The sequence below is a fragment of the Coturnix japonica genome, chromosome 24 (genome assembly GCF_054131305.1).
Source record: "Coturnix japonica strain WE chromosome 24, WE-NBRP24, whole genome shotgun sequence".
Classification (NCBI taxonomy): Eukaryota; Metazoa; Chordata; class Aves; order Galliformes; family Phasianidae; genus Coturnix; species Coturnix japonica.
The window spans coordinates 7,342,704-7,358,868 of record NC_140686.1 but is presented as its reverse complement, the minus strand read 5'-3'; the positions used below and the strand labels follow the sequence as shown (position 1 = coordinate 7,358,868).

General features: G+C 49.1%; 2 protein-coding genes and 3 pseudogenes across 4 annotated transcripts; 3 read left to right on the top strand and 2 right to left on the bottom strand.

Annotated features, from left to right (window-relative positions):
• Positions 1-29: 29 nt before the first annotated feature.
• LOC107324961 (feather keratin Cos1-1/Cos1-3/Cos2-1-like) lies at positions 30-5,461 on the bottom strand. The gene is made up of 2 exons (XM_085523731.1): positions 5,114-5,461; positions 30-757 (listed from the first exon to the last, which is right to left on the bottom strand). The coding sequence occupies exons 1-2, from the start codon at positions 5,312-5,314 to the stop codon at positions 431-433; spliced, it is 528 nt and encodes a 175-aa protein (XP_085379857.1). The 5' UTR covers positions 5,315-5,461; the 3' UTR covers positions 30-430.
• An 82-nt stretch (positions 5,462-5,543) lies between these two features.
• On the top strand, positions 5,544-6,602 carry LOC146757208 (T cell receptor alpha variable 26-2-like; annotated as a pseudogene). Its single transcript, XR_014937125.1, has 2 exons — positions 5,544-5,642; positions 5,790-6,602. The product of XR_014937125.1 is annotated as a T cell receptor alpha variable 26-2-like (transcript).
• Positions 6,603-7,052: 450 nt separating this feature from the next.
• Positions 7,053-9,639, top strand: LOC146757207 (uncharacterized). The gene is made up of 2 exons (XM_085523730.1): positions 7,053-7,646; positions 8,431-9,639. The coding sequence occupies exons 1-2, from the start codon at positions 7,598-7,600 to the stop codon at positions 9,042-9,044; spliced, it is 663 nt and encodes a 220-aa protein (XP_085379856.1). The 5' UTR covers positions 7,053-7,597; the 3' UTR covers positions 9,045-9,639.
• Positions 9,640-10,867: 1,228 nt separating this feature from the next.
• Positions 10,868-11,791, bottom strand: LOC107324960 (feather keratin Cos1-1/Cos1-3/Cos2-1 pseudogene; annotated as a pseudogene).
• Positions 11,792-13,591: 1,800 nt separating this feature from the next.
• On the top strand, positions 13,592-15,808 carry LOC146757206 (T cell receptor alpha variable 4 pseudogene; annotated as a pseudogene). Its single transcript, XR_014937117.1, has one exon. The product of XR_014937117.1 is annotated as a T cell receptor alpha variable 4 pseudogene (transcript).
• The last annotated feature ends 357 nt before the right edge of the window (positions 15,809-16,165 follow it).

Sequence of the window (16,165 nt, the reverse complement as noted above, 5' to 3'; positions counted from 1 at the left end):
AAGCTGGAAAGAAAAATCAAAGGCCCAAATGAGATGCAGAAATCTTTAATGAATATATTTAGAGAAAAATGAGATCACACTGGGCAGGGACTTCAGAGTGCAGGATGCACCCATTCCCGTGTTTGACCTCTTGTAAGGCTAGTGACAGCCTTTTTGGAAGGGAAGGGATGGTTCTAAGGAGCTTCATAGGAGCAGAAGAGAAGAGAAGAAGAATATATGAAAAAAGAAAATGGACTGAAAGGGTTAGGTAGAGGCAAAGAAAAAGGGACATGAGCCATGTTTTCAGAAAACCCAGGATTGCACTTTCCTCTCAGCTTCTCCTAAGGTAGCTGAATCGGGTCAGGAATTCTGAAAGCAGTGGCATGAAGATTCCTTTTTGATACAGCACCATGTTCATGGTTCAGTTTCTCCAGCAGTACGGCCAGCAGCTTTAGCAGGGGTTGCATCTTCTGCCACAGTAGCGGCTGCCAAAGCCAGACAAGTCAAAGCCCCCAGAGGTGATGGGCACTCCCTCAGAGCTGAGGATGCTGCCAACAGCAGCAGAGGTGGAGGATCCTACAACAGTGTTCTGCGGGAAGGAGCTGAGGATGGGTCCGGGCAGGGTCACCACCACGGGAGAGGGCTCAACGATGATGGTGGAGTTCTGGCACTGCCTGACACAGGGCTCATTGCAGCTGCTGGCCAGAGGGGTTGGGCCACAGGGCCGACATGGCACACACTGGGTGTAGCAGGACATGTCTTGAGACTGGCGGTACACCTAGGAGAGAGGGACAGAAAAAAGCAGAGCATGAGGGCATGCGAGAAACAGCCTGGGTAGCATCTCACAAAGGAGCTAGGGCAACTACTAAGGATGGAGGAGAAGGCTGAGAAAGAAAGTCACATTTCTGCATTATGCCAGGGTCCCACAAAGAGTTGTCTGGATGTGAGAGACTCTTTTTGAGTGCATCAATCTAAAGCCATGTAAGCTGTGTCCCAAGCATTCTCTGAGCAGACGTCATCTCCTCCATGGTCTCCCATAGCACAGAACTCAACTATCTGATAACATTTTGTTGAGACAAGAGGAGGAGAGAAGGCTTCACACTTACCTAGTTCCTAGTTAGGAGAAGGCAAGAGAAGTGGATGGCAGAGTTGGGAACTGGGCTGCCTTTTATATTGGTCTTTCATTGCTGCAGGTCCAGAGGTATGGTTGATACAGACCATAATTTTATGACTAACTAACATTGAATGTAAGCTATCCCTTCTCATTATATGGGCTGGTTTTTTATTTCCTTCAGTGCTACCTTTTCATTTTCAGGTTTATGATGAGCCCATTTTCTAATGAAGCTTTCTTTGAAGTTCTGTGATTAAAGGCTCAAACATTTATAGGGCAGAATTTCATGGGTGAGACCGATGTCTCAGCTCTAGTGGTGATCAGGTCTGGAGAAGGCAGGTGAAGTCAGCCTGATAAAGTGTAGTGGGGTTGTCATGGTTCTATGACTTTTGTTATCATTGTTCCACATCATAATGTCATCCAGTGCAGTGGGAGTTAAACTATTAATTCTGGAGTTCCATGGATCTTTGATAGTTCCATTACCTGTCTCAGAACAGAAAAATGAACTACAGCTCTCAAAAGACTAGACTGTTCCTTTTCCATTTTTTGTTCAGAAGATAAATCTGTCTCGGAATCACAGGACTGTTTGTACATTTTGCATCGAAGAGGGGTGTGAAAAATCAAAAGTAGGTCAGACCAGACTCGTTGTAGGACTAACTAAAAGAGATCTTTGGGGAAAATGGATTGTAAACAGAACGGATGTTAAAAGTGAGTAGAAGAGAGTCATGGTTGACACCGGACATGTTATCAGAGAAGCCAGAGTAGACACTTCCTCTCAAATGCAACCATCCAATTCATTGCTTCTCCTCTGAGTGCACCTTCTATCAAATCCACATCTCTGCATCTCTCCAGAGGATGGAAGTCCGCCTTCATGTCCTCACCTCATTCCCTGACAACAAAAATTACCTTTCTTCCTTTGCTACACAAGACTACAACAACAAAGGATCATGTGGAGGTGAAGATTGGGAAGCAGACAGTTGTAAGGACTAGGAAGAGACACTTGATCTCACTTTGAGAGAACCCTGTCAGTGCAGGCAGCTGAAAAAATCTATTGCTGAGGTTCCATCAAAATCCTATCTGACTGTCCCATAGAGGGAGAGCAGCCAGCAGAATGCCTGGAAGTCTCCTGTGTCCTGCGGGTCTTAAAGAATAGTAGAAAGGAAAGAGAAATGAGATAGTAGGAGACAAGTAAATGAGGCTGTAGCAATGTCTTCAGAGAGTATTTCCTGCCCTGTTTTTTGAAGAGAGCACTGGACACTCGATCTTTCTGACATGCATGGCCGGGATCTCAGTCCTCAGTTCAGCAAACCTTACAAATTCCTGGGGGACCAGGCATGGACTTTCATTTGAGGTTTAGCACAACAGGATTCCATCTGCTGCAATAGCACCTGGCAGTGCAGGAGAGTTCACTGTACCCAAAAGAGACGCAGACTCCATCACTGCTGAGGATGCTGCCAACAGCAGCAGATTTGGAGGATCTCACATTAGTGTTCTGCATGAAGGAGCTGTGGATGTGGGCAGACTGGACCACTATCACGGAAGGGGTCACAGTTATGACAGTGGAGATAGGCACTGCATCATTTCAGCTTTTGACCAGCAGCATGAGTCCAGAAGTCCAGCATGGCAGGTACTGGGCATGCTGGGCACTAGTAATAGCGGTACATAGATCAGGACTGAAGCTGTACGTGGGAGAGATGCTGAGGAGAAAGCAGAGCACAGGAACATAAGAGGAACAGTCCATGAAGCTCCAAGGAACACAACAATGAGCCATTTTAACTGGCAGGTAGAATCAAAATATCACAGAAATGTAGGGGTTGGAAGGGACACGTGAACATCATCTAGTCCAACTTCCATAGTAAAGCACATTCCCTAGATCAGCCTGAACAGGATCTCATTCAGATGTGTTTTCAGTATCTCCCAAGGAGATTACAAACCTCTATGGGCAGCTTATTTCAGTGCTTTGCTCCTTCACGCTCATATGAAAGAAGATATTCCTTTGTGTGACTTTGTGCCTCTTACCACACTGAGCACTACTGAAAAAATCTTGGTCCCATCCTCTTGATACCTTTCCTTTCGATAACTATAAGTATTGATATAAACCTAGCTCAGACTCCACCAAGCTAAACAACGCCTGGTCTATCAGAATTTCATTTGTAGGAAGATGCTTATGGCTGCATAATAATTAACAAATGGATAAAAGATTGTCTTCACTTTATCCAGATGTGATGTGAAAATGCTGGCCAGATGCAACAAGTCATCTGCCACTCTTATTGAAAAATCCACATTAGACAAGCCCAACACAAACATACCAGAAAAGGAAGTGGGAGAAGGGCTTCAGACTCATGTGGTTACTAGGAAGAAAGAGGTGAGAGATGTTGATTGGAGGGTGAAGGAATCAAGCTGTCTTTAATGTAGACACTGCACTGCCCCAGGCCCAGGCATAGTCTTCATGGACATGAAAGTTTCTAATGTGCTTGTGATGAATGGAAAACAGACAATGTCAAGAGTTGTATGACTGCTTCCTTGAATACTGCTTGTTCATTTCTTGGATCATGCCACACCCATTCCATCATGGAGGCTTCTTCTGAGTACCAGCATAGAGAGGCCTTACTGTCTGTGGGACAGGACTGAGTCAGTGATGGCAGAGGACTCAACTCAAAGTGCTGCGGGGGATCCATCTTAGGCAAACTATGCAGTCTGGGATTACCCTGCATGCACATGTGCCATGACTTCCTCTTTTCCTCCATCCCAGCATACTCCAGTGATCCCATGTGTTTGGATTCCAAGGCAGGTGGGCTGGACTGCTGGGTTTCAGTTCTCTTCTTCATCGCACTGCATTGTGGTGAAATTGCATGACCTCCTTGGGCTCCTCTCACTGGGCCATCGCTGCACATCTGTAAATTGTGCTGGCAGCTCATCTGAAGCCCTATCCTGCTCAGAGCACTGCAGCCTTGCCCTGCCAGATTGGTCCCCAGTGTCTCCTCAGTCAGCTCCCCATGGCCTCAACCAATGCATCTCCAGCCATGTGTGTGCATTAGCTTGAGTGATGAGAGCACACGTACCCAAAGTGTGCTTGATCATTCTTTTCCCTGTGCTTTTGTGAGTGCATTGATGTAGCCTTTATTTTCAGAGGGCTGTTTGTCAGAGAAGGCTGAAAATGGTAGGGAAGGGAATACGTAGAGAGACCAGTAGGTGAAATATGATGAGACTGTGTCTGAGGGAAATAGCTTCAAGAAAAGAGCAGTGAACCAGAAAATGTAGAGCCATGACAAAGGAGAGCAGGAGGTCAGTGACCAAATTGTTTTTTCTGGGCTTAAAGAGACCAACCAGGTGACACATGGTCCTGTGTGTCATTATCTTTCCCGTGCATCTCATAATCTTGATAGGAACAGCATCTCCTTTGTCAGTGTGGGAAGTGAAAGATACCTGAGGATCCCAGTCTATAACTTCCTTAGCAAGTTCATCTTCATGGAGATCTGGTTTACCATTGTTCCCCAAACTGGAGAATTTTTTTATCATCAGGAGAAATGCTCTGCTTTTCATGGAAGGGACATACAGAGAACGGGATGAACACCTGGGGAGGGATAGAGTGGTGTGCGGAAGGGGCCCCTGAGATCTGCTTGAGCCACGTGTTTGATCCCCACAGATTGTTCTGTCCTCTTATGAATCATTTCTTAGCTCTGCACCATCTCACTCAGTCTTGTGCACACTGGATGGACAAATTACCAGTTACTGGGGAGAGTGGCATGAGTGGCTTGGTGCCAAATGGTGGAGTCAGACTGGGGCTGAAGATGTCCCCGCCATGTGCTGTGTGCTGCTACAAGAAGACGGGTTCACGATTCTAATGGAACAAGTGCAGGCCTTGAACCCCAACCAGATGTGGCAGGCACCTTTCCTATCCCCATAAACTTTGCTTTGGATCCCGCTGATCCTGTCAGGGAATCTGTAACCGTGACTCCAGGCTCCCTCTCAGACTCTCCTATGCATTCAAATCCTGTTGGTCCGCATTCCCAGACGCCCTACCCGGTTCCGCAGCCGGCCTTTCTGGGACTCCTCGAGCAGCGACATCAGCACCACGGGCAGCAGCAGACTGCGGGACTCGGAGCTCGTGGAGCTCTCGCGGTGCCGCGTTCCCGGGCAGCAGCACAAGACCCGTTTCCGCTGCCGGGATTCCGGAGTTGCGGCAGCGCCGGGTACAAGCGAGGCACCAGGGGTCGGCCGCATCGCTCTCCCCTCTCGCCTGCCCAGGTCGTGGGGGACTCTGTAGACGGGCGACTGGTTTCTTCTGCTCCGAAGGAGCTTTCACAGCAGTCCCTCAGCTCTCCTCTTACGCGTCCGCACCTGGGCTACTCTATGGGACACGCAGAGCCCGAACAGCACTTCCCGAGCAGTTACCGAGCACCCGCAGCCCGGGGCAACCCCGAGTGACAATGGAGCAGGGCGCCACCCCGGGGCGGAGCTGGCGGCGGCGGAGGGGAGGAGGCGCCGAGGGAGGAGCAGAGCCGGGGCTGGCGGAAGCAGCGCTGCGCGGGCTGCGGAACAACGGGATGAGGTTGTGGCGGGCAACAGGGCTGGCGGTTCTGGCAGCGGTGCTCCTGGGTGCGCTGAGCTGCCGCCGGCGGGGTCGCACTGCGGGGGCTACAGGGGGATGGGGCTGTGCTCTCATCTTGCCCTTCGGCTTCTCTCCGAGCTCGTGCAGCTCTCTCAGCCTGCATGAAATTTCAGCGGGAGACAATGGATCTTCTGAGTTTGCTGCTGCTTTTCTTCTCAGCAGTGACTGTGAGCAGAGCCCAGGTGCAGCAGGAGCCGTCTGCAGAGACCAGCGAGGGCACCGGCATCAACATCACCTGCTCACACCCCGACACACAGTTAGACCAAGTCATCCAGTGGTACCGTCAGCTCCCAGGCAGAGGACCCACATTCCTCGTCAGCGTCATTAAAGGCTCCAAGGAGGTTCCGGACCCGGCGGGGCGGGTGTCGCTGTCGGCAGACCGCCGCTCCATCGCCCTATGGCTTGCCCGGCCCCGGATCGGGGACGCGGCGGTGTATTACTGCGTCTTGGGCACACGGGGAGAGGAGCCGGGGCTGCGGCCGGGCACGAACCGCTTTGGGCGTGGCGGATGCACAGTGCCGACCGGGCCCGCAGGGGGCGATGCCGCTCCTCCCGCTGGGGACGCCCGAGCTTACAGTGCTGACCTGGAGAATGTCCCTCGCACTGCTCGGCATCCTCCGGAGTAAGGCATTCCAGCTGCACACCTTCATGAGCGCGGCATGTCGAGGTCACAAACACCGCACAAACACAGGTGGTCCCCACAGTGTCTCTGTTTTCAGACTATGAGATAGTGTGACAGGATTGAGGGCCTCTGGAGGTGAAGTGTATTTTCAGCAGAGGCCTCTGTAAGGTGTGTTGACTGTGAGGGCTACTGGCTCATGCTGGCTGTGGATCAAGTCCCTTCTCAGTTTAAAGGGAATTACAAGTAAAATGGAGTCTGATAAGCAAAGCACAGACTGACCCCAAACTGTAAGCAAAAAGGGAGACAAGGAAGGGAACCAGAACTCTTCGGACCATAATTCTTTGGCCATTAGGGAACTAAAGCTGTTAGATTTGAAGTGAGTGACATAGAACTTTGTGAGCAACAAGTTAGAAGATGAAAACAAATAATAAGGATGCACTGGAGCCATCTGTGTAATCTCTGACAAATTTTAAGGCAATGCATACATAATGGGTCAAAGTTGTGGGAAATGCGGCAGTGAGAAAATGACCAGGATGCACTTCAGAGGAGGGAGGACACAGATTTCCAGTCAGTACACCTGCTGGGATAAGACCTATGCCTGACCAGCACAGCACAGGTCTCTTCGTAAGTCCTGACTTACTTGTGTAACATTGAAATGTACTCTCTTTCTCATATGGGAGTGCACCAAGGTCAAGGACAGCAGATGTAGAGACTGGCTGCCAATGGCCAAAACCACATCCATAGCACATCAGGATTAAACTGTGAGGAAAATGGGACAGAGGTGGGTAAGGAAACACAAAGCCTGGGAGTGGAGGTTCAGCAGGCTGAGATCCCATGGTAATATCTGCGGGACCAGCACGAGTGTGGGGAAGTGTGTGAGAGGAGTGGGGGACTGCATGCATTTGTTGGCCAGTGATCAGCAGGCTGGCCTATCCTAAAAAAAGGTTGAGAGCCACATGCTGGCTCCTGGCAGGGGCCTGTGTTAACACTGATGAGCTGTGTGACTATGGGAGTGCTTGTCAAGCCAGTGGGTGAAGGTGTGTGCTTCCACCTTGGAACTGCAATCCTCATTAGCCACAGAGCAGGAAGAGCACTTAGCTCCATGCTTAAGGCTTATAAGAGAAATGGTGGTGTTACCTGTGGGTGTTGCTAATGGCAGCGTGCACCCTGCCTGTGGAGTCAGCAGAGTCATTTCCGGCAGCTGTGACATCTTAGGCTGCGAGGTGGTTTTCTGCCTCCTTCTTACTCAGCAAACAGAAGGGTCGGTATCAGCATGCACCGCAGCTATCTCGTCCTCACTGCCTTCCTGGGACAACTGCTGGGTAAGTTCTGGCTTTTAATCAAGGCATCCATCTTCTCTTCAGGAAGTGCTCACCAGCCTCACCGGGTCTTTGTGGCAAACAGCTCCTGAGTAAAAATAAGCCTTGGGCAAACAATGGTAGACAAACATGGTTTTGAACCAGTCCTCTCAAGATTCTGCTGCTGTTGGAAATGATGAGGGAAGATACATAAGAGTGACTTCAGGACCTCTTCTGCTTTTCTCTGCTTTTTTTTCACACTATCTCTGCCTTTCTTTTCTGGCATATCTGCTGCAATCACCGGAGATTACAGCTATCTCTGCATGCCCACATTTCAGCTTTTCCTACAAATAGAAGCAAATCCTGTCAAAGTCACAAGAGTGACATTAAAAATCTCATCCCATCAGCATTAAGGGGATGCAGGCTGGTGCACATTGTCCATGGCTTCCTGTATTCTCCTGCATATCAGATCAGGCAGAGATGACATTTGTCACCCCCCAGCTCAGCTTAGAGTATACTGAGGGACATAAGAGTGCTCCAGGATGACAGGGATAAAGAAGCAGGATGTGTCTTTTCCCAGTAGCCCCATGGATCCTTCAACCTGCAGAGCCAGGACAGGCTGTTCCCTGTTGCCCTCAGCAGGGAAACAGCACAGCATCTGCTTTGGCCTACAACATCAGAGGTCTTCCAAAACCACCTTGCTATGTCTAGGCCTCAACAACTTTCTGCCTTCTCTCCCATTATTTTGTACCCAATCATTTTTGGCGTACTGGAGCCTTCCCTGTTCACCTTCACTTTCTTCTTCCAGATGCCATGGGGCAGACCATTGTCACCCAGCAAGAAGGACAAGTCACAGTGGAGGAGGGAAACATCTTCCAGACCTCCTGCACATACCAAACCTCCAGTATTTATGGCTTGTTTTGGTACCAGCAGAAGAAAGGCCAGGCCCCACAACTGGTCACATATCACACAGCAGCAGGCCCCAAGCACAATAGCCGTTTCACCACGTGGCTGAACACCACCGGGAAATACAGCCTCCTGCAGCTGGCAGAAGTCGAGCTCTCTGACAGCGCCTTGTACCTCTGTGCTGTGCGGGACACCCTGGTGCAGGGAGGTTCGTTGGCCGTGCAACAACCCCGGGGAGGGAGGGGCCGTGTCTGTGCAAGGTGGAGCTCTGGGGAAAGGGGCCTCAGTTCTCCCCTGGCAGCGCTGCTTCCCCTGTGCACACAGAGATCTGCAGGTCAACATCCTCTTCCAGAAGGCACTGATGTCTGTTTCTTGAGAGGAATGAAAAGTGATGGAAGAGGTCCTGACCTGGACATCCTCTTCCTTTACACTCCTGGGGCACAGGAGTTTTTCCGTGGGCTGTGCAGACAACACATGCTGCATTGTGATTTGTCTGCTGTGCACTGTAGGCTTTAAGCAGCAGGTCTGAAAGTCACCTGAGCTTTGCAGTCCCATGCAGACTGCTTCTTGGTTCATGGACATTTGCCCAATTTCCCAGCAGGGTGAACATCACCAGATGTGACCCTTCCTGGAGAAAGCAATGTTGCTGTTACACTGCTTCAGTAAGAGCTTCTTTCCCTAAGCTCTATGTGGAAATCTCAGAGTTGGGAGGGGCACAGGAGATGAGGCATGGTTTTCCAGTAGTAATTCTTCCACATGAATGCTTTCCACATGATGAAAGAGTCCCATAAGTCCTCACCTTACCATATGCAGTCCAGGGCTGCCATTCATTACTAGCAACTTGTGTCTTCCATGTGTTGCCAAAAAACTTTGCCTATCACCCATGGTTCAGATCTGATTGGACAGCTTTCTGTTGGTCCCATATAGTGAGAGTGAGCACAATATAATCTGGGTTGGCTATGGGGAATTACGCACTGTGAAGGGAATACAAGGAAAAGAGAGAAAAGTGTAGCAGATAAGGACCTTAGTATTCTGCACGACATGCACTTTCTGCCATAGTCGTGTCTGGAAATAGAGTAGAGATCAAATAACACAGAGGTGATGGAGACTCCATCACTGTTGAGGATGCTGTCAATCACAGCAGATGTGGAGGATCCCACAATGATGTTTGGCAGATAAGAGATGAGGGTGAGGCCAAGCAGGGCCACTTTCATAGGAAGGGATTTAATGATGACAGTATATACTTGCAGCTGTTGGCTGGTGAGTTTGTACAGTAAGATGGACATGGCAGGACATGGACATTGCAGGACGTGTCTCAGAGAGGTGAGAGGGTTTCTTGTCTTCATCCAGACTAGACCCTTCTTTTGTTAATACATTGGTCCTGCACTGCCCTTAGCCTGGGGTGAGCATCCATAGGAGTGACCATTTTCTGCAGTGTTTGTAATAAATGGAAGACATCCCAGCTAATCATACAGGCTGTGTGGCTGTTTCCACTTACACTGCCCTTTCATTTTCCGGATTTTATCACACCCATCTGTTTGTCACAGAAGTTTTATCTGAGTGTTAGGATTGAGAGGTCCCATGACTTCTAGGCCGGGTATGAGACAGAAGAGAAAAAGTCAGGAACAAGGAAAACAGTATACTAGAGAGACTGCAATTAGTAAGTCACTTCCAGGAAGGGTCATGAAGAATGTCTGAATGAATGGCTGGAGGAGAATGGAAGGTGTACTTCCCACACTCAGATGTACTACTCCCACAGTCAGGGAAGGTGTACTCTCAGTGACGAGCTAGTCCAAGTCATGTGAATGTACAATAGAGACATAGGCCAATACCCATGAAAACACTGCCTTCCAAGTTCTGGATGGTTTTGTGGGAACACCAGCACTGCCCCTCCCAAAGCCAGAGCAACAGATTTCCCCAGGGACTGGGGAAAAAAGTCTGTGGGACTTCTGCCTTCTCTGGACCTTCCCCGTGCACAAAGGTCCTCTCATGAAGATGTCATCTGTCAGGATTTCCATTCATTTGACATGCTCAAGGGTCAAGGAGATCTGTGTAAGGAGAAACACCAGAAGTCAGTGAGTGACTGATGGTAATTGTTTGTGGAGTAACATCTAGCAATGTCTTCCTCTCCTTCAAGAGAGTGTGCTTGAAAAATGAATGTCTGCAGTGTGCCATGACCTCCAATAACCTGAGGAGTGATGGAGTCTTCCAAGCTTGCTATCACCAAAGGCATCACTTTCTCCCTTGGCCATCTCTGCAGATGTGGAGGGAAAAAGTCCACACCAACACAGAAGGAAACACTGAGGGATGCAGAAATTGTTTAATGAGTCTAAGGACAGAAATATTGTCACTCCAAGAAGAGGCCCTGTGGGCAGTGAACAGCAGGAGTAGACAAGAATCCGACCCCATTTCATACGTCCGCATTGCCAATGAGCTGTATCTCCCAGCCCAGAGTTTTGGGAGATGAGCAGGTCACTCAGGGCTCATTTTAGGGGGTAACAACAGAGGTCTCTAAAAGTAAAAGGACAGAAATGATATTAGATAGAAAGAGTGAGTAAGAACAAGTATCAGTAGACTTTCTCCATGTTGACAGAGAGCCAAAATGCTGCCACCACATGTCTGACTTGCAGAGCAAAAACAGCAACACATTTCTTTCTCTGTCCATTGCCATGTTCAGAATTCCTGGGGGTCCTTGCCTGCACCACCTTTAGCAGGGATTGCACCTTCTGCCACAGTAGCGGTTGGAAATGCAGGAGAGGTCAAGGCCCCCAGAGGTGATGGGCACACCCTCAGAGCTGAGGATGCTGCCAACAGCAGCAGAGGTGGAGGATCCCACGGCGGTGTTCTGTGGGAAGGAGCTGAGGATGGGTCCAGGCAGGGTCACCACCACGGGAGAGGGCTGGATGACGATGGTGGAGTTCTGGCACTGCCTGACACAGGGCTCATTGCAGCTGCTGGCCAGAGGAGTCGGGCCACAGGGCCTGCATGGCTGGCACTGGTTGCAGCAGGACATGTCTCAGGGATGGAGGTACACCTGGCAGAGGGGGCAGGGCGAAAACAGAACATGAGGACACATGAGGAGCAGCCTATCATCACACTATGAAGGATTCAAAGTGCCTGCAGTGCTGGGATATGAAGACAGTTCAGGAATGTTCAAGGGATTCTTGGTCTCATCCTGACACAGCCCAGTAAAAGCCTCTGGGAGTTATACAAGCACTGCCTAGACCCTAGGCCACAAGTTACCTCCTTACAGGCCCACCATCCTCCCCAGACAAACATTCTCCCTAATTCCCTCTCTCATGATAAGTGGAGCCAGGCATGGAACAGAGCTTATAGCATCTGAAAGTTCCGTTGAGCTCAGAGCTCTGTTTGGAGAATAAAGAGAACAAGAAGGGTTTTCACACTCACCTGGTTCCCAAGAGGAAGATGTTGAGAGAAGTGGATGAGGCAGCAATGAGCTGGGCTGTCTTTTATAATGGACCCATGCTGCCCCATTTTCCAGAGGCACAACTTGAAGTAGTGATTATTTTCTGACAAGTTCCTCTTGAATGCAAAACAACTCAGCTAATGATATGACCTATGTATTGGTTTCCTGAACTTTTCACATCCCAACTTATGTCATTCCATTGCTCATGGAAGGCATCTTTTGAGTGGTAGAAAGAAAAACCTAAGAATTTCCAGGCAACACGCGTCAGTGTGGGTAGAACACTCCGTTCACATACTGGAAGAATCCTGCAAAGGAAAATGATATCAGTGCGGAGTAATTAGAAGGGTATTGGTGTGAAACAACAGAGCCTGTGTGCTGGAGTTATGCAAATGCCTGTGGGCAAAGAGGTTTCCATGATTCCACACGTGTGCATGAGCGGGTGAGTTGTTTTGTGACTTGTGTGGCCCACTTAGCAACAAGTGTTCTGATCACATCAGGGGCAATTCAGGATCCCAATAGATTCTGCTAATCTGTCTTCTTGCTAGCAAAGCTAATGCAGAGAAGAGGACCTGGAAGGCATCTTCAGGATCAACTCCCTGATCTCATTAGTGTTAACAACAAGGAAAAGCATATTCATGAAAGCATTATAAAAATGTCAGTCGACACTGACAGGCATGGGGCATCATCCACATATTTAGGAAGCCTGTTCCATTGTTTGGCCACCTTCACATTAAACTATTTTTATCCTAGTGATACCAGTTGTATCAATAGTGTTAAGCTTGTTAATGCTCGTTGATAAATACCCTGGATTTTTCTGAGAAAACAGGAAGAATCTGTGCCCTTTTTCCAACTAGATAACAGTGATATACTGAACTGCTTGTATCAAGTAGGCAAGGGAAGTTCTGCTTTGAATCAGCTCATTTTGTGTAAGCAAGGATTGTGTAACCAAGGCTAACTGAGCATTGGTGAAGACAAGGTTCAAGCAGTGAGGACAGGGAGGAAGAGTACTGACTTCATCCAGAGGGCTGTGGGACCACCACCACAAAAAGTCTGAACATGTGCGATGAGGCAGAACCCTACGTTAATGATTTTATGGGGAGGTATAGAACATCTATATACTGTTACAGGAAAATGTTTGCATATGTTACAGAAGTAATGAAGATAAGATGAGGATATCTTGTGCAAAATGCACCTGATAGGTGGAGCTTATCCCCCATGCATCCAGCACAGAAAATAGATAAGGCCTGGCTTCTAGCCCTCCAATTTGAATCTCTGAGAGTTTCATGATCAACTGATCTGCAGCATCACTACTGTCTGGCCTGAACATCTCCTCTTACTGTTTTGTGACATTCCCTCACATGTCCTGTCACCAGATAACCAGCACCACCCTTTCTGCTTTCCCTCTTCTGGAAGTTGTAGATAGCAATGATGTCCCTAATCTTTTTGTTCTCTAAACTGCAGAACCCACGTGTCCTCAGGCTCTCCTCACAGGACATGCCTACCAGCCCCACTATCACCTCTGGCTCCTTTAAAGCACCTTGAACGCCCTTCGTTGTGCAGTGCAGAACAGTCAAATACATTCCAGGTATTTGTCAAGACATGACAAGGTTAGCTAATGTAGGGAAATAAATATTTATTGACCAATTGGGTGTTGAATGTGTAACGCATTCTGAAGTTCATTTGGACCTCTTGGCTGCCAAGGCAAGGCAGGTGGACTCCGTTGCAAACAGGCCATAGAGAGAGGCAGTCAGGATGTTTGAGGCTGGATGATGGTGGTATCCTGAAGCAGGGAAGAGGCTCTATCAGTAGTCACAGACATGCAGCTTCCAAAGAGGATGCAGGGATGCAGTCAGGAAGACCACAGCTCCTCCTGAGATGAAAACTTGTCAGGGAAGAATAGTGAGCAAAGTGTCCACCATGTCAGCAAAAAGATAGCTAAGGAGATTGTATGTCCACTGGACCTTGAGACAGAGTAAATAATGAGAAGTGAATGTCTGACATAATGAATGCTTCTATTTCCTACATTTTCATAATTAGTCATGAAAGTTGGACATACTTGTGTCCTGGAGCTGATGAGCAATCCATCCAAGGGTGTCTGATTGGCTAATGTCATTGTGATGCAGCTCTGTCATCTCTCTGGGGTCATGTCAGTTGAAGTCATAGCTCGACTGAGGAAGGGAACAGAAGGAACTACTGGTCAACTCCATTCAAAACTTCTTCAGCGATCTGTTTTATAGCAGATGTCTTTAGATGTCATTGCTGGACATCCAAATGACAGCGAGGTGGTTCCCAGCAGCCGCGGGGCGGAACTAGCGGCGGCGACCTGGAGGAGGCGCCGAGGGCGGAGCAGAGAGCCAGGGCAGGCAAGGGCAGCGGAGTAGCGGGCTGTGGCAGTGCCAAGCGCGGCTGGCGGGGTGCTCCTGGGTGCGCGTGGCTGCCGCCGGCGGGGCCGGACTTTGTGTCCTGCGAGGGCCGGGGCCTCGGCCGCGAACGCCTCTGAATCTTTGGCTTGTTTCCCAGCTCGTGCACCTCTGTCCTGTGATATGAAATTTCAGAGGGAGAAAATGGATTTTCTGAGTTTGCTGCTTCTTTTCTTCTCGGCAGTGACTGTGAGCAGAGCCCAGGTGCAGCAGGAGCCTTTGGTAGAGACCAGCGAGGACACCGGCATCAACATCACCTGCTCACACCCCAGCATACAGTCCAACGAAAACATCCACTGGTACCGTCAGCTCCCGGACCGAGGTCCTGTCTTCATTGTGAGCGTTTTTAAAGGCTCCAAGGAGGTGCCGGACCCGGTGGGGCGGTTGTTGGTGTCTGCAGACCGCCGCTCCAGCGCCCTGTGGCTCGCCGGGCCCCTGCTCGGGGACGCGGCGGTGTATTACTGCGCCGTAGGCACACGGGAAGAGGAGCCGGGGCTGCGGCCGGACACGAACCGCTTTGGTCGTCCCGGGAGTACAGTGCCGTCGGGACCCGCAGGGGGCGCTGCCTGCAGGGCCAAGAAACTCCATTCTGACCCTGTGTTCTCGAGAGAAAAGTAGTACACCCATTGCAGCGATTGACTGAATGTGAGTCACACACATCTATGTCTGAGGTGAGCAAGAAGGCATAAATGACAATTCTGTTACACACCATGAAGCTAAGCTTTGGGCTTAGCTGTGAGCAGAAATATTGCAAGGCAAAGGCCAATAGTTCCTTCTTCTACCCCTGTCAGAGAGACCTTCTGCTTCATGGTACAGTGCCCAAGAGAGCAACCTCTGCAGTCTGCAATGTGTCACAACCTCCCATTCTTCTGGCAAAGGAGAAGGGTCTCCATAAACATTCATCTCGTAGCCACCAGGAGCAAAGCCGATTCTCCTGGGCAGTTATGGAGGCCATTCAAGGTGGAAAGAATAATCAAAATCTCAAAGAAGATGCAGAAATCTTTAGTGAATGTTTATAGAGGAAAAAAATGTCACACTGAACAGAGGCTCCACGGTGCAGGTTTCAGCCAATTGCAATTCTGAGCTCACACAAGGCTTGTGCCAACGTTTTTGAAAGGAACCAGTTGGTTCTGAGGAGGCTCATAAACAATAGGAGATGAAGGGTGGAAAAAGAACGTCTGCCATCTGCTCCTACTTCCCCTGTGTGGCATGTGTGACAGCAAGAGGAGCCCTGTTTCTATGACCCAGCAAAGTGGCCTCTTTTCATGGCCTTTGACACCACAGTTTCTGTTCTGTAACAGGAGGTGAGGTTGTGTTCTCACTTAACTCAAGTTTTGGAGATAGCTGTGGGCAGAAACATAGCTAGGAAAAGGCCAGTAGTCTCTTGTTCTGCCACAGGTCTCTAGTGGCATCATTATCTTCTTCAGGTGAAAGCGACAGTGCCAAGACAACAGCCTCTACAGTTTGTCACAACCTCCTGTTCTTCTGGGGATGGAGAAGGGTGAATATAATACTCATCTAATACACATGAAGAGCCAATCCATACTCCCATGACAATTCTGGAGGCAGTTTAATGTGAAAATAACATCAAAAGCTCAAATGAGATGCAGAAATATTTAATGAATTTTTAACAGATGAAATGAATTTTTACAGAGCTTCATAGCACACAGGAACAGAAGGGAGAAAAAATAAAGTGGAGGGAGGGGGGTGAGATAGGGGAAGAAAAAAGAAAGTAATGTGGAAGAGATTGGAAGAGACATGAGCCTTGTTTTCAAAAGCCTAGCATTGCC